Genomic DNA, 23210 nt, shown 5'->3' on the forward strand with positions numbered 1-23210 from the left:
TAATAATAATGTTATAATATCGTAATATATTACCATGGGCCTAGAAAAGTTCTGAACTCTTCCCCTGTGAATGGGTGTAACACGCATAGTCGCGCACAAGCTAGGTACTCCTCCCACTCCCATTTCCCCGCGAAGACAGCTGAGACACAGAAAGGTTAAGTGACTTGTGGAGGGGACCCGACTGACGGGAGGCAGAGCCGGGGTTCGCACCCCTGCTCCGGAATCTGTCCTGGAAGTAGCTAAAGCTCCTCTGTTCCATGAGCACACATGCGTGTTTACGCACGAGCATAGTTTCCTAAAAGGACTCCCTTTGACGACCTCTATTTCTTATGAAAATTCATGATGGTATTTATTGATTGATTGGTTTTCTTGTTCAATCCAGAAACTTGGCCGCTGAGATGCAAGCTGCAATGATGGCATCAACGCTTTAGAGCAGAGGCTGCTGTCTAATTTGGCTACTGCTACTTCATGGCTTGATACCAACGACTGTGACAATCCATTCAGATTCCTGACCATAGTAATACTCCTTGAATTGTGTTCAAGTAATGCCCCTTGTGCCTTGAACATCAAGCCTGCTCCGTGATTCCCTGAGATATCAGCATTAGCAGCAGCAGCTTCATGCACAGTGCGGTGGACCTGGCACAGCACCGCGGGGTCGTGGGTTGACCGCGAGAAAGTGATAAGGCAGCTGCAGTCACTCGGCAACGTTCATATCATTAAATAACTCCGGGGCCATATTTCTTGGGTTCAGTGATACTGGGGTAGTCCACTTCACTCACGGGTCTGTCGAAGCGGAGTCACTATTCACATGAATGATGGTCTTCTGGCAGTTAAAGCACAGCAGAGGTACAGCCACATTTTCTAGTGAGAATTACACCTCGAGCGATTTGGGATGAAAACAGGGGTTAAGAAAAACTGGGAAATATAGGAAAGGGGACAAAACAGCATGATAGGACATGTCCTTTTACTGTCTTAACTCTCAGAAATCATCTGCATGGAGGAATAGAAAATAGAGCTGTATCTTCATTTCAGTGAAAACAAAGGGGCCATTCTGTTGCTCAGTCTCTTTTGGTTTCTAGTTCAATGGCAATTTAATGTCTTAGAGAACATTTATTATCCTCTGTAAAATAGAAAAGGCTTTGTTTTTCAATTCAATGCAAAATGTACAGAGAAGAAAACATCTTTAAAAATCAATTTAAAATGAAATAATAAAAGAATGAGGAGCAGGGAAGTATAAAATTGTCATGTTTCCTTTAAAAGCTGCCCCATTTTGCTGGCTCTTACCATGGAAGGACAATGATGGAGGGCAGGCCATTGGGACGGTGAGAGAGTGAGCAAGATCCAAAAAGGTACCATGCGTGTACGTGTGTGTATCTAAATGTAGAGATTTTTTTTCTTAAGAGCAAGAGACATATACAAATTTTTACACCCTCAATAGCCAATAAACCATGAAGATCACACCATAAAATATGTTTGGGACAAGACTGAATGCATATAATATTCTATTATGACATCATGAATTCAAAACACAAACATTTTTAAAAACTCTAAAATACAACTAAAACAACCCACAAAATTGTTTAACTTATAACTCACAAACAGCTAAGAGCTAACCTATCCAATTTGCATTGCTCAACAGCAACATATTTTTTGAATGGCATTTAAGTAGTAAATCTAGGAATAATACTGATGAACATACCAAACACATAACCAGAGTGAAATAAAAAGTCACTATTTTTCAATAAGTATAAAAATAAAATAATTTACACCTGTTTCTCTACTATCCATCTTTATCTCCATGGTTACCACTATATGAAATTTAGTATTTGTCATTCCTGTGTATTTTTCTGTAGAAGACTCTTACATGCCTACACCTGAAATAATCCTGTTTTGCAATTTTAACTTCATATGGATAAACTTATTCATGCAATCTGAGTATTTTTCTCAATTTTTAAAATTGCTATTATGCTTGTGAGTTTCAGAATTCTGATTCATGAATCTCTAATTCATTTATTATATGAATATATATCACAACTTATCCATTTTCTTTTATTTTTTGTAGCTTTATTGAGAAACAATTGACCTATAAAATTGTATAAGTTAAAGGTGTATGGTGTGATGACTCCTATATTACTACAATAAGGGTTATCAACACATTCATCACCTCACATAATTGCAGGTTTGTGTGTGTGCACAGTGAGAACAGTTAAGATCTACTGCCTTAGCAATATTCAAGTACATAATAGGGTGTTAATGATAGTTACTATGCTGTACATTAGCCCCCCACTTATTTATTTTATTATAATTGGAAGTTTATACCCTTTGACTCAGGCCTCCCCACTCCCCCCGTTCCCCAAACCTTGGCATGAGTTTTGGTTTTCAAAGAATGAGATCACATATGAATGAGATCACGAAGTATTTTTATTTCTCTGCCTGGCTTATTTTTTCTAAGGATAGTGCCCTCATGGTCCATTTGTGTTGTTGCAAATGGCAGGATTTCCTTCTTTTATACGGGTTAATACTATTCCATTGTACACATACACTACATTTTCTTTATTCATTCATGCAACAGCAGACACTTAGGTTGTTTTAGAATGGCTATTATCAAAATAACAAGACACAACTAGGGCAGGTGAGAATGTGGAAAAAAGGGAATGCTTGTCCACCATTGGTAAAAATGGAAATTGGTGCAGCTGCTATAAAAAACATATGAATGTTCCTCAAAAAACTAAAAATAGAACTACCATCTGATCCAGAAATCCCACTCTGGGTGTATATCCAAAGGAAAGGAAATCACTATGTCAAAGAGATACCCATTTTATTTATGAGGAATATTTAGAATTTTTCCAGTTATTTTGAAACAATGCTGCTATGAACATTCTTATACATGTATCCTTGTACACATGAATAAAACTTTCTTTCAGGTATACACATAGGAGTGAAATTTATTCATTTATTTATTCAATATGTGTTAATTGAGCACTTAGTACATTCTAGGCACCATCCTAGGCTGAGGGAACACAATGATAACAATCATATGGAAGTTCCTAACTCAAGGAATTTACATTCTGCTGAGGGAGACAGACAATTAAAAAAATTATTAATGAGTAAAACAAACTAGAGAGTGGAATGGAGAGTGCAGTGGGCAGGGCCTGCTCTTTACAAGGGTAGCTGTGGAAGGCTATCCTCTGCAGGTGACATTTAGGGAGAGGCATGAAGAAGACGAAGGGCCCAGTCCATCCTGCATATATCTGGGGGAAGAGCACTCCAAGCAGAGGAAGCAGCAAGTGCACAGGCCCAGGGACAGGAACGTGCCTGGTATGCTGGGTACAGCAAGGACACTGCTGTGGCCGGAGTGGACCAACACAGGTGATTGAGTAGTAGTAGAAGGGGACAAAGGCAGAGAAACATGGCCTTATCAAAGTTTGTAAGGACTATAGAATTTCCTCTGAGTGAGGTGAGAAGGCACTGGATGGCTCTGCCTTGTGCTTTGATCACAGTGCTATTAAGCACGCCAGGTGATGTATAGACTACTACAAGCAAGGATGGAAATAAGGAGCGTGATCAGGAAGGATTGCTAACATAGAGAGAAAGGCGATGGTGGCTTGGACAAGGGCCTCGGTAGTGGAGGTGGGGGAAGTGGTCAGATTCGGAAGGATGGGGGTAGCTCCATGCAGATTTGCTGGATGGATTGGGTGATGTGAGGTGTAGGAAAAAGAGAAGCTGGAGATAACTCCAAGGTTTTTACCTTGAACAGCTGCAAGCTGGAAGAAAAGATTGTCATTTGTTGAAACAGAGAAGATTTAGAAAGAGAAGGTTTTTGGAGGAGAAGAGAATCAGAAGTTCAGTTTAGATATATTAAATTTGTTACCCCTATTAGATATCACAATACAGATATCAAGTAGGCAACTGGGTATTACATGAAGTTTAGGGTTTATCTTTAACTTTATTGCGTATCACAAAATTGTTCCCCCAATTTCTTGTACCTAGTTACATTTCATGTGCAGTAACAACACTTGGATTTTCAATTTTTCTTATTGATAACCTAATAGCACTGTTGACAATATTTTTAACAAAACAATACTCCTGAGCTCAGCTCTTAATTTTACAAGCACTAAATGCATATTTACAACCTACTGGCCGGTGGCGCTGTTGCCACACTGTCTCAGTCCAAAATGCTCAATAAATGGGATATACCACACACCCTTAGTAAGAAAAGTGAATCGGCGACCTGGTTATAGTTCCACTTTCTTCTGGGGAGATGGAAATGTCTACAGACAGCACTGCAGTGTTGATATGGCTAATCCTCTTGCTTTGGCTTTTGATGTTCGAAGTCAAACTGATGTAAACTAATTAGAGGCATCTGAGTTTTGATCATAAAAAAATTAATTGCTTTTAACTATATACATTAATTGAAAGTTTCCTAGGCTAATAATGATGACCTAATAGGCATTGTATGATTAGATATGAATAATCATACTTAGAATATTAAAAAATGCTTGGACTATTGCTGGATTCAATTTTTACTGCAAAGAGTCATTTAAAAAGGTGAAAGATTTATACAATCTGAAGAAAAACCAGAGTATAAGAGAGTGGGTATTTAAAAGTGTTTGTTTCTTATGAGTATGTTCATATCTACATTACAATTTAATTTGAATATAAGGGTAATTTGGACTACCTTTCAAGAATTGGGAATGATGTTTTGTTTGTAGTTATTTGATGGACAGTATCTGCCTCGCCACTCCCATTTAAAATTTGTTTTGGTTTACATTTGGTTTGTGCTGAATTATTTTACAGTACTAACTTACTGCAAAGAGAAAAGAGAGAGAGAGAGAGAGATACAGAGCAATGTTGTGGAAATTATCAGGATGCTGTTTCTTTAAAGATATTCAGAATGTGAATTCCAATCCTAGAAGATTTTTAAACATATCAGTTCCACGTGTCTCCACTTCTGGAGCTTGTCAGTGAGCCTTGCCCAGGCAGCAAAACAGCACTGACGGTAGCTAACCCCTCTTGGGGACCACTGCAGAACCCGCCCCAGACATCAGGAAACCGGAGTTGTAGTCCAGTCTCCATGACCAATCAATTATTTTGTGTTACCAGGCAAAGAATTTCTTGCTTTCTGTCTTAGTTCCCTTATATTTACATGCTTTAAAACAGATGGTTGCCAGAATAAAATAGTTTCAAAAGCATAAAGTGAAAATACAAGGCCTCATCTTTATAATACTCTAAGTCAGGGGTATTAAACTCATTTTCACCGGGGGCCACATCAGCCTCGCAGTTGCCTTCAAAGGGCCAAATGTAACTTTAGGACTGTATAAATGGAACTACTCCTTAACAGTTAAGTGAGAGTCCGGCATTGCCACTGGGTAGAAACAAGGTGCCGAGCAGGATAAAACAAGGTAGAGGGCTGGATTCGGCCCGTGGGACTTGTGTTTGCCACCTGTACTGTAAGTAAATTTAAACTAAAATCTTTGTAGATTTTCACCAACTAACAAAAGTAGAGAATGAAGTGAACAGAAAAGGTGAGTGATGTGATTTCTGACTTTTAAAAAATTTCATGTAATAAAAAAAAATTCACGTAATAGTTCAAATTGTCAACAAATAATTTGCATATAATTTGAGTAGGACCTAAACCTTGTAAAGCTGAGCATTATCTAAATTGTATAAAACTTCAACTACTACACACAAGCTTTTCTTCTATCAGCTTTTCTGTCTTCTGTTGAGTTTTTGTTGAACTATGTGGGCATAGAGGAGCAAAACAGAAATTTTTCCATCCTATTTATAGTCATAAGTGGTATTTGCACCAGTTATGTGTGTGGGAGGGTGAAGTGATAGCAGAAATGTCATGCAGTGACGGGCCTGGCATCTTGGTCCTATGGTTTCTGTCTGTCCTTCTGTAGCTAGACCTGGTCCATCTACAACCGTAACTTGTACTACACCCAGGTTCCGGGAGCAAACCAAATGTAGGCAGCTCCAGGCCAGCAGCGGAGCAGCCCAGCCGTGTCAGCCTGGCAATCCGCTCCCCTGTTTTGAGCCCCGCACAATTCAGTCGCTGAAGCCCTGCCTCATTTAATTATGTCTGTGTCTCTACTTCCCGCTCCACGCTTTTGTATTTTTTGAAGCAGGTAAGTAGACTTAACTTTCCCTTAACTAAACTTTGAAAGGGTGGAATGTTCTCCCCGTGCTCCAGCCCCCCGTGTCTGGAACATGATACCTGCTGTCATGTCATCCTGTGGTGCGTTCCTTTGAAGTCAGTCTGGATCTTACCATTGGCCGCTGCACCACACCTCACTCACCTGTACAGCTGCCAGCTTCTCAACCCCGAACGTCTCTGCACTTACCGGCCAGTGTCTGCTGGGCCTCTACTTACAGGGGTCTCTCACCACAAGTTCTGTCACCTGCTTCTGGGACCTACCGAGGTGGCCTCCCAGTCAATAGTCTCACCTGATCTCCGGGGCCGACACCCTGGTCTAGTCAGTGTGAGTCAGGTTCTAAAATTGCCTGGGGCACGCAACTCTTTATGAAAAGTCTTCCTCATACAAAATTGCCTTCAAAGATTTTCCCTTTAAGTCTAAAGAGAAATAGCTCATGTGGAAAAGGAGCTCAGTGAACGTTCTTAGGCATTAGGTGCACGTTCAGACCCATGGCAGAGAGGAACAAGACCTTTGGAACAGAAATTAAGAGAATCCAATGCACATTTACCTCTCCAAAAAAAAACAACCATACAAAACACACAACAAAAACCACCCCTAACCTCCTAAATCCCCCAAACTCCCAAAACTCAAAAAAGGCCAGCTAACAGCAGTCAGGTAAACAATGGAGCTTGCTCATCAAATACTTCATCACCCTAGAAGGGCGCAACTTGTAATGACTACTGATCATTGCTCCTGGGCTCTGGTAGATGGAGGAATGACAAGAACAAGCTAGTTAGTAATTCTGTAGCTACTAATTAGACTAACACCCCCTCCATAAACAAAGGGGCAAAAGCATGAATTTGATGGTTTCCCTGATTATCAGATGGTTAAGTGAACTCTGGTACAGTTGAACTAAATGGATTGATTTTTGTCATTTTTGAAAGGGTATTATATACTCACTTGCCACGATAATGCATTTGGAAGGGGCCTGTTTTATATGTCAGTGGAGCCCTATGTAGTTTGAAAACCTGTGGGACTGTTTTAGTGACATGTGAATATGTTTCTAATGAAGAATGTTCCCATAATTAGTGCGTTTAAAAAATTAAATAGAATCCAAAAGAAATACTCAATCTCATTTCTATTACTGACAAAACTAAAAGAAGCTCTTTTTAATGGAAAGGATAATGTATTAAGATGACAGACTTCAGGATGACATACTTAATAAATGAACCCATTAAAAAGCTTTTTACTGCCCCCTGCTGTCAGTTTCTATAATATAGTACAATTACTGTGAAAACTGACTAAAGGTGAATTGGTTGAACAAATTGCTGGAAAAAAAATGTCCTGCTTCTAAGCCACTTTTAAGTCTGTAATGCTAACGCTTACTTTGTGTTTGTCAAACTGAAGAAATGATTAGTCAAGCTAAAGAAAAAAACTCTAGGAAAATGTGTGTTAGTGGATGTGGGGTGAGAGGTAAAGTTTGTGATGTGAAATGATATATTAATAAAAAGTACCAGTGTTTTGTAGCCAATGAGGTCCTTTATCATTTCTACCAATTTCAAAGTTTTGAATTTACTTCTTAATATTTACATAATTTAGGCAAAAGCATGTTTCATTAATAAAAGCAAAACTTCCCAAATAAATGAATGAGTGTTTTTTTATAGTAAAACCTTGAAATGTTATTTTTAATTCGGCATGGGACATTAAGAAATGAGAAATGATAAAAAATAATGGGTGGTACCAATCTAGTAGTCATTAGGTGCAAGGTCTTACTTTACTCTTTCACATATTAATTTATTTAGTCACCTTAAAATAGAGTGAGGTAGGTATTGTTATGTTTCCCATTTCACAGATGAAGAAACTGGGTCAACAAAGTAACTTGCTTACTTGGGAAAAGGTAGAGACAAGATTGAAAACCCTGCAGCCTGACTCCAGGGTGACCCCTCTTAACCTTTTGCACACAAGGTATAAACTCTGCAATTAAAGAGGAAGAATCTACAGAATTTAAGATGGACATCGTGTGTGTTTATGGACTCCAACTAACTGCACACTCATGCACTTGTCACTTTGTTGCAGCACCTGTGCTGGGGCCTGGCGTGAACAACAGACCTGAACCATGTGGTTTGGTGTATCTTTGGTAGGAAAGTTCTGCCCTCCCTGGTTGCACATGGAATGCATGGGGGTGTGCTTACATTAAGTAAATACGTTCTGATTTTGCCCAGGCCTAGACCAGATTATGTATTTGGTGATGTAGGGAAAATGGAGTCAGTCAGTCTCTCTCACCCAGATGTTCCGGCAACTATGACTTAGCAGTGTTCCTATTAAGTCATATAGCCGTGAGAATGGGCTCGAATGTGAAGAATCCAGTTCTGTTATATAACATCTTGGCACCCTGACGACTTTGTGTGCACTCGATACATAAGGGAGTTCAGACTTCGCCACGCGCCACCCATAGCTTGCATGGATTGCCCCACCCCAGAATAAAGGCTTGTCAGGCATTCCCACTGCCCTCCGAATTTTTTCAGCGAATCACGTGTGCACCTGCCTGGCCTCGAGCGCTGGCAGAAACAGGTGGCCATGACTGTGATTGGCCTCAGCACACCTGTGGCTTTCACTGGCGCGCAGCAACTTCCAGTTTTAGCCACACTTTCAGCCATTTTCAGATGCTAACATTGAAATTAGGCACACACTTTTCACAGTACTTTGAATAAATATGTTGCACATTTCACATTTCCCTGGTTGTTAATAATCCGGAGTCCGATATAACAACCTGTTTGTACTCCTCTATGCCTGTCAGGTCCTTTGTTTTTCCCATATTAGGTGGTTCATGACAACAAATAGATCCCACCAGGGACAACCCGGTCCACTACTATTTGCCATTCTGAGATGCTTTCGCCTTGCAGACACTTGAAAACACTACCTCAGACCCCAGAAGGCCAGCTATACAGGAAATAACCTCCCACATTAAAGAAAACATCAAAGCTCAACACAAATCATTCGATATTTGTAATAGAACAGTGCTTACCTGACTCGAGGCGTCGGGTTTCCAGCGACTCTGCACTCCAGATAGACTCTACTTCCTTCGGCCACTTCTTGGCTCCGCAGCTTCTGAATGAACCGAGGAGCCGATGGGAAGTGGAGTGCGTTCTGGGGCCGGGGGTGAGAGATGCTATTGCCCGGCACCACCTCGTCCTGGTCTGCCCCGTAGCAGTGCCTGGCCTCGGGCAACTTCATCTCTGCTTCCATTTCTTGTTGGTCTTCCGTGGGGCTCTGAGAGCTGGCGGAGACACTCACCAGGGCTGACGGCTGGTTTTTAGGAGACAGGTAGCCACTGTCCGGGGAAGACGACTCCCCATTGGGGCTTCTGCTTCTTGGCTTTGACGCTTCCTTAAATATAGATGTCAACTCCTCGATGAAATTAGCTGCCTTATCACACAGCTGGCTCTGGGGGCCAGTCTTACCTTGATGTGCTGGTTTAGGCTTTACACCTGTGTTGGGAACCTTAGCACCACGTTTTTCAGCCTTCCGCAGGCTCCGGATATAGCTGGGTCTGGCAAGCAGGGGCGAGGCGGCAGGTCTCCTCTTTGAACCAGGTGAGGAGGTGTGCTCAGTCTGTTCTTCTGGCCTCTGATCCAGAGGTCTTCCTGAGGAGGCTGGCTCACCCAGTTTGGTCTCCTTTCGGGAAGAATTTTCACAGAAGCTTATGGGGGAAGTATTGAAAATCTGTGAGATCTCCTTTTCTGAGTCAAAATCTTCTAAGTCTGAGTTGGCTATAGCTCTCCGGGCCAGGTCAAGGCTCTTGTTTATCTCCTCCTGGCTGAGAAAAGCAGACAGCTCAGGGAAGCAGTCAGCATTCTTGCTTTCTTCCTGCATGTCTGATAGGGAATCGTAGAAGGAGTCGTGGGAGGAAGTCTCTGACATATTTGAAAAGTCTTCATACACTCTTTGTCTGCTTTCAACAGGAAGGCAAGAGGCACTGGGTGTCGGTTTACTTCTGAAAGACAACAAAGATGGCATTGCCATGAGTAGTAATGCGGGTGTGTGTGTTACCCTAATGCTACTAATTTACAAACTGGGAGAAACATTACGGGGAACAAATGTACAGTTGGCCCTTGAGCAGCACGGGTTTGAACTGTGTGTGTGCATGTGTGTTTCTGATAAATACAGCCTGCCCCACCTGCTCCTCCATTTTGCACCTGCAGATTAAACGAACAGTGGTGCAAACCAGCCTTTTCATGTTCCCAGCTGCAGATTCCCAGCTGCAGGTTTGCAACTGCAAATGTAACATGCTGTTTTCCATCTATGGTTGGTTGAATCCCAAGCTGCTTAGGGCCAGCTGTACTTGAGTTTTGGCGAAGTCAAAACTTATACCCAAATTTTCCACTCCAAATGGTACTGGTGCTCATAACCCCAATATTGTGCAAGAGTCAACTGTACTTTTTAAGAAATGGTTTTTCTCTAGTCTGTAAGTTGGAGCAAACATTAAAGATACTTGTACTTATCGTATTTTAATATCTGCCCTGCGAGTGAATATTAAGGATGCTACAAACCAGCATGGAATAATTGAGGATGATATCTGCAGTAAACCCTGGGCGGGTCGGGCCTGCCGCACTGCCCCTCTGCCCCCACTATACACCTCCTGCAATTTCTAATTTCATTAATGTTATGAGATTACTAGCTTGTTGACATTTTAGTAAATCTGACCCTGCTTACCAAATAAATGACCACAAAATACATTTTGATTCCAATCTTTCTTTGTTTTTGGCTTTCGATGAAATATTTGGAAACTTATTTCCTCTGTCTAGCCACGTGCACTCATATTCACTCACTCCGCTGTTAATTTAACACATGGTTAATAATCACTTATAAAGTTCCAGGTGCTAGAGGTCTAGTCATGCTCTGGTCCAGGGATTGGAAAACTTTTTACATAAAGGGTGAGGTGGTAAATGCTTTTGACCTTGTGTGTTGTTGCAGTCTCTGTGGCAATTACTCAAATTTGCCATTGGAATAGCAAGCCAGCCACAAAAATACAGGAGTACATAAGCATGGCTGTGTGCCAATAAAACTTTATTTATGGACATTGGTATTTTTTACAGTAGTTTAAAAGTATAAATATATTGTTAGTTTGCAGGCCATGTGAAAACAGGCAGCGGGATGGCTTTGGCACAGGGGCTGAAATTGGCTGACTCTTGATCCAGACTGTTGACACCATCCTGACATTTAAGGAGGTAAAAGCTGTGTGGTGTGTTAAAGAAGGACGTGGAGAAGACATTAAACAAATAACATACAAACAATCTAAAATGTGGATAGGGTGTCAAAGGAAAGGGAAAGAGCTTGGTTGCCATGAAAGCTTACCTAACCTTCCAGGGCGCATGAGAGAGCTACGTGCCCTGAATAGGACATTTCTATGGGACTATTACCAGCCTTAAACAATAAATAATTGGGCATCAATTTAAATTCTACTGCATTTTGAACTAAATATTGTGAGGCAATTCCTTTCTTGTTACTTTGAGTGTTGCTCCTTTTCTCTGTATTGTTTATAGAGTGATAGCGGGAAGATCTCGAAAACTTCAGAGATGACCTTTACCTTGGGACTGAACCTGAAAGTCAATAAAGGAAGCTTTCTGGGTGTGATGAAGTTCAACTTCATAAATTGGGTCAGGAGTAACCCGGTGAGACATCCATCCTCCAGAGAGTAAGTCTGCCTTGTGAGGATAGAATTGAGCAGCTCGTTTAAATGATCTTTCCCATCCAGGGATTCTGCCTAGAGTCATGAAATTTTCTTTTATTAAGTGAAATGTTCTTTTCTCTCTAATCTCAAACAGCATTAGGTAGAGGGATTCCAGAAACACTCCTGAAGGATGTGCCGCCAGGTAGGGTGTGGTGATTGATAGAATTGGCTAATTCAACAGAAGATTTGTAACCAGAGACCCTAAAGCTCATTAGTAACCTGCCGTATCTTTTTTCAGCTGAACGTTATACTTGTGTTGTAGCAAGATTACTCACTTCATGGAACCTCAGTTATGAGATTCTCTACACGCTAGTCCTACTCTACCTACTAAACCATATTCCCACTGTGGTCCAAGTAAATCTTACAAACCCATTAGAGTAGTCTCATAATTTCCCCCTCTCTTTTTCAACCCGAACATGACTCTGATTCTTTTGTTCTGTATGTGCTCCAGGATGAAACCATTCTGATTCCTCAACAGTGCTTCAAATATAGCCCATATATGGAAATTAGCTATATTCGGTGTATTTTGAATATTTGCATATGTTTAGTCTTTGATTCCCTTTTTGTATTGAACTCACTGCTGATCGAGATTGGAAAACATTTTATTACCTACCTCAAGGGGTTCACCACTTGGAGTACTCTATTAAAATCAAGATGAGGTTGTTGCAAGGTAGTTGTATTTACTTGCAGTAAATAAAGGAGGCAGGAGATTTGTATTTGAAGCTCTGCCTCATATAAGGAGGCCTAGCCATTGCTTGTATACACTATTTGTTGATTTCTCCTTTTTGCAGCTGGCCACCCTTATCAGGCTGAGTTCCTGTCAAGCTTATCCTATTTACAGCCGATCTGAAAAATACGGTGCTACATTTTAACACTTAGCGAGAAAAGCATTTAGTTAAGGATGGCCCAGACCTTGAGATTGTTGTCCTAGCTAACGGTTTGGTATCACAAAACTGAAAATCCAGTTAGATATTGGAAATAAAACCATTGATTCTGCGGTGACTAGCTTTTGAAACAGATAGATCTCTCTCTTTCAAGTCAATAATAATAATAATAATAATAATAATAAAGAGTGGGGCCATTTTTCCTTTTTTTGTTTCTGCTTGTCTGGTAAAGCAATTTCTCTGGGGAAAATGGCTGAGCTATGAGGGCATCTGGAAGCACATACTTGTCCCCTGGATGGTGTGAAGCGTGTGATCCCAGAGACACTGTAGCTGTGGCCCATCTTGGACACAAAGGATCCCAGGAAGCACGTGACGAACTGGCCACTCGGCCACAGGGTCCTGTGCATCTTGATCTCCTCCTTGCACAGCGCATCTGGGGAGATCATCATTTGCTTTCCAGCGTCTGAAGCCCTGGGGTTCCATTGGCTCGCAGCAGGGTGTGGCCCGCATCCCGGAGCCTTCTCTCTTCCTCAGCAAGAGTGCAATACCAGATGCAGTCAGCACCGGTGTGTAAGAGGTAAACCAGGGGAAGGTGGCTTTGGTCTTGAGACCAACACGAGGTAGAAAATGCCATGTCAGTATTTAGCCAGAGAATTGTCACTCCAGGCACAGCCCGGAGATGATGCAGGGTGGACTCTGTGTTATTGGGGAGGACGGCAAAATTCCACCCATGCCTTGAAAATGGTTCCGATTTTCCCACTGGGAGTCCCACTGGGAGCTTTTGTGAGTATTGGTATCCGCTTTGCCACACAGTACACTGCCACATGGCAGTCCTCCGCCACCAACCTCTAGGACTCATGTTCAACTTCAGCTGGTGTGGCCTCCTCCGTGAAGCACATGTTCATACTGTTTCTTGCGATTCCATTAAGAGTTGTTAAAGAAACAGACTTTTCCTTATACATACACTGGTGGAAGTGATGCATCCTGTTCTCGGAGGCATCTGCTTCAACAAAGGCTTATCTGGAATAAACACCAGCAACAAGACTAGATAAAGAGCCAGGGCGTCTCCTGTGACCGAGGCTCCTTTGTTTTAGATGTTGGCTGATTTTGATAATTATTTGGGCTGCTTTTTTTTTCTTCCTGCACTTTAAATTCTTGCTCTTATGTTTTAAAGTCACCAACAAAGAGTGAGCCCTCCAGACCCTAGGGATCACCTCAAAGCACACACGCCCCTCACACTTCCCTGCTTGAGTACAGGCTCTGTGCCCCATGCACTCCAGAGCTGGTAAGTTATAAACTCTTTTATTCTTCAGAGTTTTCTAATAGTCATCACTGAAGTATCTTGCAACTGTAATAAGAACCACAAGGTCAGGCCAGGTGTAACACTGGCTTGGAAAGAAGAGGTGTCTGTGGGAAGCTTATAGGATTCGGGTGAGTGCCCCAGGTGTTTCTATCTGATAGCATTGCTATCGACTGACTGAGACTGGCAAAAAACAGTAATGCCTTACGCCTCAACACCATGACTTTTGGACAGTTTATGTCATCCCCAGTCCATAGAAAATTCTCAGCTCTGTTATAATCCTACCGGACCACTGTCATGTATGTGGTCTGTCATTGACCAAATTACCTTTATTCAGTGCCTGACTGTACAGAGTCTTGCATCCCAAGAGAGTACAGCAGACCCAGGTAACTCAGAGAGATTCAGTTAAACAGAAATCCATCTGGGGATGGGGAGAATAGTCAGAAATTAAGGTTAGAAAGCAGGAGTGGGGTCAGAGAGGGCCTGAAGCTATGTGAAGAGCTTGAATTTTGTCTTATGGGAAGTTGGGAGACAAAAGGAGACTGTTTAGTGTGTGAGAAACGTCCCAGAGTTGTAATTTAGAAATATGACTGATTGCAGCCCGGGTTGGAGACAGAGTCGGGGGAAGAGGAGGTGAGATAACAGAAGTCAGAGAGAAGGCTTTTGTAGTATTTAGGGGGTGTGTGTGTTTCTCATCATTTTATTTTTGGTTGCCCATTATCTGAACCTCCTTCTTAGTTTTGGATAATTCCTATATTAAGAGCCTCAGTAAAAAACTGAGTTCCCTTATCATAATGGGATGTAAAATCTCCAAATATGTGCTATCCCAGCACCTCGGAGCCCAGGCACAGGTCCTGTGCTTGGCAATTAGATGCGTGCATCTTGGACTTTGAAGCAGGCTCCCTGGTGAAACCACTCTGACTGCTGGATGCTGACGGTGGCAGCAGAGGCAGCAGCACGGAGAGGTCGGGGCAGCCGTGGTGGCTGTGCAGGGGGCACCCAGCACTGGAGATGGGAGCTGTGGCGTGAGCTGTTCGGCTGTGATGCAGGGCTAGCCACACAGGGGCCTTTTCCAGGCACAGCTCTGACTGTGATCTTGCCTCCAGCGTAGACTCTTGGCTTCCTTCTGTGAGTTGCCACAACTTCTATCAGTAAATCTCCTTGCACTCAAGTTGAGCAAAGAATATTTCTGTTGCTTGCTACTGAGAAACACAATTAATAGTAGATTAAAAAGGCGATGAAAGTGTGAACAAGTGACATCGAGGTGGAAAACAGGAATGAACCAATAGGTGGAAGATAGAAAGGACATAACTCAATGACTGATTAAATGAGAAGATGATCCAGAGGCGGGATCATAGATGTCTTACTCCAACAACAGGAAGGCCAGTGCCATTAACTCAGTTAACACAAGTGGGGAGCCAGTTCTGAGAAAAAAAAATGAAGCTTCATTTTGGTTTGCACATTTGGCATCTGAGGGAACTCTGGGACCTCTGGTGCTAGAAGACGATGTGAGACAGTGGTCTGGAGTCCAAAGGAGGGAAGGGGAAGCTGGAATGGGAATTCCTAGGCCATAAGTGGCACCCCAAGCCATGAGAGTAGGTAAGGTCATCACGAGAGAAAAAGAAAAGAATCCTCCCGGGAGTTGGGGTAGAAAGCAGGAGAGTGAGGGTATCAAGGAAATGTTCCACGGAGGGGGGTGAGCCCTTTTGATGTAGCAACTGGGAAATGTAGCACAACTGGCAGCAGCAATTTTGGTTACGTGACAGAGACATAGACCAGACTCCAGCTATGTTGAGGAATTTTGAAGGGAAAGGAAGTATAGGTTGTAAGTGTGGTTCATTCTTTGGAGAAACTCATAGAAAGGAGGACAGGCAGTGCAGCTGGACTAAAGTCCGGACTCTAGTGAGGTTGTTTATTAGGTACAGGAACACGTTTCAGTGCTAATGGGATCTGTCAATAGAGAGGGAGTGACAGAAGATCCTTGTAAGGAAGTTGGGATGGAATACAGAAGAGGTCTCCCAGGATGTGTGATGAAATGGGTCATTATAGTGCACAGGTGGCTTCAGGTTGGAGGGGACAGTCCTTCCTCTGTCAAAGGAGAGAAATTATATATAGTGTGTGTGTGTTTGTGTGAAAGGGGGGGAGAAAGAGAATGAGAATCTGCCTAAATTTATCACTGAAAGAAAGGGGAGCCCCTATTCTGAGGCTTCTGTGCGTTTGGAAGTTTATAAGAACAGGAGACAATCTGAAATAGTTGTAGGGAGGGATAAATTTCCCTAAAGGTCTATAGGCAGAGGTGAGGGCTTTGCTGACGTTGGATGTGTTGTATTTCTGGTGTCATTAATCTGTGGGATTGGGCATGTTTCTCCACCAGGGCTGCGCAGTCCAGGTGAAGATGTGGAAGTAGATGGCCCAGGTCGTGACACACAGGTAGGATGGAAAGGAAATGAGCATGTTGTGGGGAATATTGGCAAGGTGGGTGGATTCTAAAAGTCTGTACTAGATTAGAATTTATGGGTAGGCATTTGAATATGAAGGGATTAAGGAACTAAAGATGTCATAAACAAAGGTATATGGAGAACAGTGAGAGATCTGGAAGGATGTGCTAAGATAGTGAAGCGTCTGAATGGATCACTTAGAGGCACAGCCTTTTGACTTCTGACTGCACTCAGAGTGTGGCCATGTGACTCTCTTGACTGTCTTTGTGGGACAGTGTCACAGTTGAGTATTTGCAGCAGACTGTATGGTCGACAAAGCCTAAAATACTCATCCAGACTTTTACAGCAAAAGTGTGCCAACTTTAGCTATAGAACATCAGCTTCTTAATGAATTCATATAATGTACCTAAGCACTCGTGGTGATGATCATGACGATGACAATGGCTAACAATGGGCTGCTCACCGTGAGGTGGGCGTTGTGTCAAAAGCCACTGAGTAGATTATTTCACTTAAACTTCTCACTACATGTCCCAGTTTAGAAAGCACCCTAAGCTATATATCAGACTAACAAAACTGTAGATCAGAAATCAGAGTTCTGCTATTCATTATATTTTATGTGAACTGAACATAAGAGGATATGTTTTAAAACTTCATGAAACATATATGTGAAAGCTTAAAGCCAACTTCTGAATGAGGAAACAATTTTCAGGTTTTTTTTTTTTAACAGGAAGTGTTTGCCGGAGGCAGAAAAAAATCACCCGCTTATTAACTTATATTTTGGTTTTAAAGAGGCGCCGTCTGACGGGATCCAGTTGTTAGGATTAGATGTAGCTTAAAAACTGCTTGCATAGTGAAAAAGAAAATAATAGCTCTATGGCATGTATGGTTCTGGTTTAATTAGCAACCCGGTTACTGCTGCTAGAACATGTACGTTGTCTGGGGGAAATGCTCCTTCAATGGGGATGAGCAAGGGAAGTTTCCAGGTGCCAAACTCACTGGGAAATTCTGCGTCAGAGATTTCCGTGTCCGTCAGCACCCCAAGATAAAAAAGGTTGTAATCAGAAGAAATACAACTTCGAACATCTTCATTATTTCCCTGAAATTTCATGTTTTATTTCAAACCGTGCTTTTGGCAAGGGTATGCTGTTGCGATAGACACAGAAAGGAAATACATCCAAAAGAACTATTATATCATCTTTAATGAGTAAAGAGGAAGTGGGACAAACGCCCAAAAACATTAAAGCATTCCATTTTGGCAAGGGCAATGGTAAGGTTTTGACATTTTGAGGACTTCTCTCCAAATCTTTAAATTGTTTCTGCCCCTCGCCTCTATCCTCTTAAGGAATCTGAATTGCCTGGAAACTCCTTTCTTACTTTTCTCCTGTCTTCTGCATCATCCCCATCATTAACACTTTAGCCTACTTGTCGCTTCAACTAAAGCTCTGGTAAGCCCCAACTACTTTCTAGTATTTTGGAATTTGTGTAGTTCTAGCTTCCTCACCCTGGGAGAAGTGGCCTTTCTTTGGCCCTGCTCGTTTTATAGTTATTCTTGCTTTCTCCCACTTCCCTTTCCCAGAATGGTAAGTGGAAAACAAAGTCAACGGGAGCAACTGTTTTATCACTTAAAACCGTTGCGAGGGGAAGCTTTGAGGAGGGCAAAGCTGAGCCGGGGGTAGTTTGTCTTTAATGGTCTTATAAGCCCGTAGGAGAAATTAGACAAGAATGAGAATGGCTTAAACACAAGGAGGAACATGATAAGTGCTGTTAAAATAGTTTAAACAAATAGCCGTAGGGGTTCTAAAATGGTCAGAATGGTCATGTCACTCCTTAGGTATTTTTCCCCCGATGATACCCCCAGGCCGATAAGAGAAGGTCTAAGCTTGATATGCACCTAAGCTTGTTATCTGTGCGCCTCTGGGCAGTCTGCCCTGATGTGAACTCTCCAGCCGCAGGCTCCATCGTCACTCTGACCCATACTGCAGTCGCACCTCGCTGGCCTGCTCATCATTCTTTGAATGCTCCATGTTCTTTCATGTCTCCAGGCTTTGCATGTACTGTTCCTTTTGCCATTCCCTTCTGTTTCTGTGTTTCAAATCCCAGTTCACCCTTGAAAACTCTACTTAATTTCACTTTTTTGTGTGCTTTCTTTGGTTCCCAAGTCAGTGTGATCTGCTTCTTCTTTGGAACTTGACACTCTGCATTGTGTTTATTATAACATTCATCTTACTGAATTAAAAAGGCCAGTTTAGAGAACATTCTCTCCATTAGTCCTTGAAAGCAGGACTGCAGCCCTCAGTCTTTGCATGGCTACTGCTTGGAACAGTGTCTGAATCATGCAGATGATGGAAAAAGTAGAACTGGTATTTGATATTGAGAATTGCACCTGCTTTAAGTTCTCTCAAATGGGCTCACAAAGGCAGTTGCAGGTGTCCTGGTGGCAAGTTATTCCATGTCATTAAAGTATAGTGACATATTAGATCATATAATACTATGTAGTGGTTCAACATTTATATACCTTCTAACATGATCACCACAAGTCTAGTAACCATTTGTTCCTATACAAGGTTATTATGACACTATTGGCTATACTCCCGGCAAACTCTTAATCTTCAGTAAACATGCGATGAAGCAAAGGTTTGGGAGGGTCAGCAAATACTGTGAGTCAGTACAGATTCCTCTCCACCTTAATCTTCAACAGGCAGCCTCTCAACATTTTGGCTCAGCCCAAGTGACTATTGCTTTCAAATGTAAACTTTCCTGGTCACCTATTTTGTTAAGTCATGCATATTTCATTAATTCTTAGAAATTTTATGCTACTTAATTTACAGATTATTTCTACTTGTGTTTGGTATGGTTCACAACTTTCCGCTAGGTGAATTTTGTTGGACTCATGTTCTGCTCTGAAATACAGAACATACGTTTTCATTGAATATTTTATGTTCGGTTTGTATATCACACATTTTGACATACAACTCTTATCATAAATTGTCTTGGCACTGTTATCCTAGCATTTGGGAAAACATTAATTTTTGAGTTCCTGAATTTATAATATGTCATATAAATATATAAAATTCACATACATATGTAAATATACAAATAATAGAAAATAGAGACAGGCAGATTTAGAAATGTTGAATAACATTTGCTTTTAGAATTGCTGGCTTTTGGGGATAACATCTAAAAACCCGATCTGTGATATCCAGGGTAATCCTCTATTTTGTCCATAAAAATATACTGTGGGGCATGCCCTCCCGGATCCCCACGAGACAAGGCACTATAGGCTGGTAAAAGATGCAGCATTTCCTTGACTTGGGAGGAACGTGGGGAGGATAAGGCAGACGCACAAGAAATAGCTGTGTGGTAGAAAGAACTCAATTACAAACAGAAAAGCTAGCCTCCCTGAGGACTGCTATACGACAGCTTCTGGTTATGAGTTGTCTACTTTATTATAGTAAATCATTTGATTCTCAGAATGATTGAGGGGGTAAACATTACTTTTATTCTTATTATTCCTATTACCCAAACTACAACATAAAAGTGTTCGATTATTTGGCTAAAGTTGAGTTGTCAGAGAATGGTAGACTCAAGGTTGAAACCGGCATTTAACCACAAAGTTTTCCTTTCCCATTGAGAATGTTCAGGGTATTTACTTAAGAGTTTAGTTGATAGGGAGTTTTTGCAATCTGTTTTTGGAATGCTTGGTAGAGACATTGACAATTTTGAAGAAAAACGTGTTTGATGTTACAAAAAGTCTGACAGGGACCAAGGATCATGCAGTATCCCAAACCACACGGGCCAGGCAATTTACAAAGTTCAGGCAATAATGTTTCAATAGGCATTTAGAAATGGACATATGGTTGGGAATAAATACACGAAAAAGGGTGGAACAGTTAATGCTCATCACCTTTGTGGTAGGGCTTAGGCAGGCACAGGGTGGAGGGGTGAGACATATAAGCAAATCTTTTGTGGCTTAGTTACATGCTTTGAAAAAAGAGTTAAAATTATAAGTGATTTTAAAATTTAAATTTAGTAGTTTACTTGTTTATGTTCATATTCAAAAAATTACTAAAATAGTAGTTAAAAACTATTGGTACAATGATTCAATACTAAAAGTCTTTTAAAGGAAAACTGAAACTGTGAAAACCAAAGATGAAAAGCTTTAAAACTTTTTTCCTATTATTTTAGAATCACAGGCAGTCTCTAGACTAAATTTCTTCCTTTTGCTGAAATGCATTTCTAGGCCTATCACGGAGCTACTTTTGCCCACGGTGACACATCAGCAGACTGTAACTGAGATAATTCTCGTGTCCTTTCAAACTCTCTGCTTCACCCAAAACACAGTCTACCTCGTCAGCCAATCCCCAAACGCCAAACCAGCAGGGCTCTTATACAGGCCTCCTGGTTCCGTCTTGCCCCAGGCAAGGTTGACTGTGTGGCCCAAGCCAATCAGATATTTTCTCTTTCTTGTTCGTTATTCCTCATCCTGTCAAAAGCTTCCTGTCTTTTGCCCTATTTGGCAGTTCTTCAAAAAGAGATTGCTTCATGAAATGTTAGTTTTGTTTGTATCTCTGAAATTGTCTTTATCCCTTTCCTCCTTCCTGGCTCCCTCCTTCCTTTTTAACTCCTTTTTTCCTTCCCTTCTCTTTTCTTACATTCTTCCTTCTTTCTTTTCTTCCTTCCTTCCCTCCCTCCTTCCCCCCTCTTTTCTTTTATTGTAATGTTCTTTTCACCAAAGACCCTATAGAATAAAAGTCAAATGTGAAAAATGTCCAAAATCTTATTTGATGCAAAAAACTCATAAAATTTTATAATAATTTCTTGACAATATATGTACATTTCCTTTTTTACTAATCTTTAAGTAAATTATTATTACAGGAAGATATTTATTCTACAGTTTTAAACACCCACCAAGTACTATTATTTATCTCAATTATAGGGGAATAATATAATATCTCATTTAATTCCCATAACAGCCATATGAAATATTTTACAGAAAGAGTATTTAGAGTCATCCCTGGGTGCTTCTTCATATTATCAGCTCCATCCACCAGATTGAGTCGGTTGCAAATATTCAGATTTTACTTCTAACTCATCCATTTCCACTCTCATTGTCCTCATTCAGGCCTTCATTCCTGCCACCTAAATTCAAAACCTATTTACTAACTCTGATTCTATAGTCTCTAATATAATTTAACAGTTACAAATTATAGTCAGAGCTGTTCTACTCATCTTTGCTTTCTTTGCTGGAATTTAAGAGGATACACCTCCTGACTGGAACTTAATTAGCGTGATACCCTTGGACACCCTCCACACATGTCATTTTAGTGAAGTGGAGGTTTTTGCCTTGGAGGCAGACGTCATTTGGCATATCTATAAGGATGTTCCAGATTTATTCTGAAATCTAACCAATGTTTTCTCTCTGCATCTTTAAAAAATGAGATAAATAAGTCCAAGTGATAGTCATTGCCCAGTGCAGTCTGCATCCTTACTCCATTGGGAAGTCTGCTATGGGACCTTTTTTTGATTCTCAATTTTAGCAGTAAAGCAGGGGAACTCAGACAGGAAACTGACATAGAGTCACCAGGATACAGACCCTAATCTGTGTCAGACACTAGAGTGCGAGAGGACGAATCTGTTTCCAGGAATATGTAATCACGCATTTTCGGAGCAGTTGTTGATAAAGCCTTAGGAGGCCACGTTTACCATGAGCACAAATTTGTCAAATGACTCAGATTTTTAAAATCTGGATAATTAAAGTGAGCATTCAAATTCTTTCTTTGAAGAAAAATATTAGAAAATATGTTTATCAAGTAATAAGAATTGAATTTCTGCACATACACGATTGAATAGATTTTGAATAGTATTATATTGTCAGGCAAAGGACTCTGTGGTCACCTAATTCATGCTAAAGGCAATTAGTATTTTTAGCAAATCTTAACAGGTAATATGAGCCTGAGATCATTTTGCATTCACCTCATGTATTGGATTTAAGACAATTGTATATGTAACATAAAACAATGTGATATAAAATTATAATGTGATGCTTACATTTAACTGGGCTGTGGTTTCCCTTAGTCAGCTTTATCTTCTTAGAGAAGTATGTAAACTTTCTGCATAGATATAACTTAAAATGTCTGTTATTACTCTCTCAACTGATTTTAAATAATCCTTTGAAAGTATAATTAACTTAACATGTTACTAAAAATCTATAGTATATCATTTAAACTGTCAGTATTTAGCTTAAGTATATGTGAGGTTCAAATGAACTGCATTCTTATTTTCTGTAAAACAAAACACATACACGATTCTGACAAACGTAGATTCTATAACTACATTTAATCGTTTTGGAATGAATAGCAGCAATTTAGCATGTTTAAGATTACTATAGACAATGCATTTATTTGACAGTATAGGTAGAAATGAAGCCTGAAGACAAATCCTACGTATTCTGCTTTTGAGATGACAAAATTCCCATTACTTTTCTCCGCAAATAAGAGAAAAATTAAGGTATCTTCTAGCTAGTATTACACCGTCAGAAAAACTACTATTATATATTTAGCTTAAAAAAATTAGCAACTGTTGCCCTACTAATTAATATATTATGATACATGTTACAGACCTTTTCAATCCTCGGTTACTTTGAAGGCTCCCAAAAGGTGATGGGGTTCAGATGGGCATTTCTTCTTTTCTGTGGGAGCAGAGGTTGGCCTGTCCTATTCA

At 40.8% G+C, this 23210-nt stretch overlaps 1 protein-coding gene across 1 annotated transcript; it reads right to left on the reverse strand.

Moving 5' to 3' along the window:
- Positions 1-327: 327 nt before the first annotated feature.
- Positions 328-23210, reverse strand: LOC118995304 (palladin-like). Its single transcript, XM_037058227.1, has 3 exons — positions 23110-23210; positions 9163-10131; positions 328-688 (listed from the first exon to the last, which is right to left on the reverse strand). Exons 2-3 carry the CDS (start codon positions 10056-10058, stop codon positions 328-330), a joined length of 1257 nt encoding a protein of 418 aa, XP_036914122.1. The 5' UTR covers positions 10059-10131; positions 23110-23210.

This window comes from Sturnira hondurensis, unplaced genomic scaffold, assembly GCF_014824575.4.
Source record: "Sturnira hondurensis isolate 20B ecotype Veracruz unplaced genomic scaffold, ASM1482457v3 Scaffold0010128, whole genome shotgun sequence".
NCBI classification, from domain to species: Eukaryota; Metazoa; Chordata; class Mammalia; order Chiroptera; family Phyllostomidae; genus Sturnira; species Sturnira hondurensis.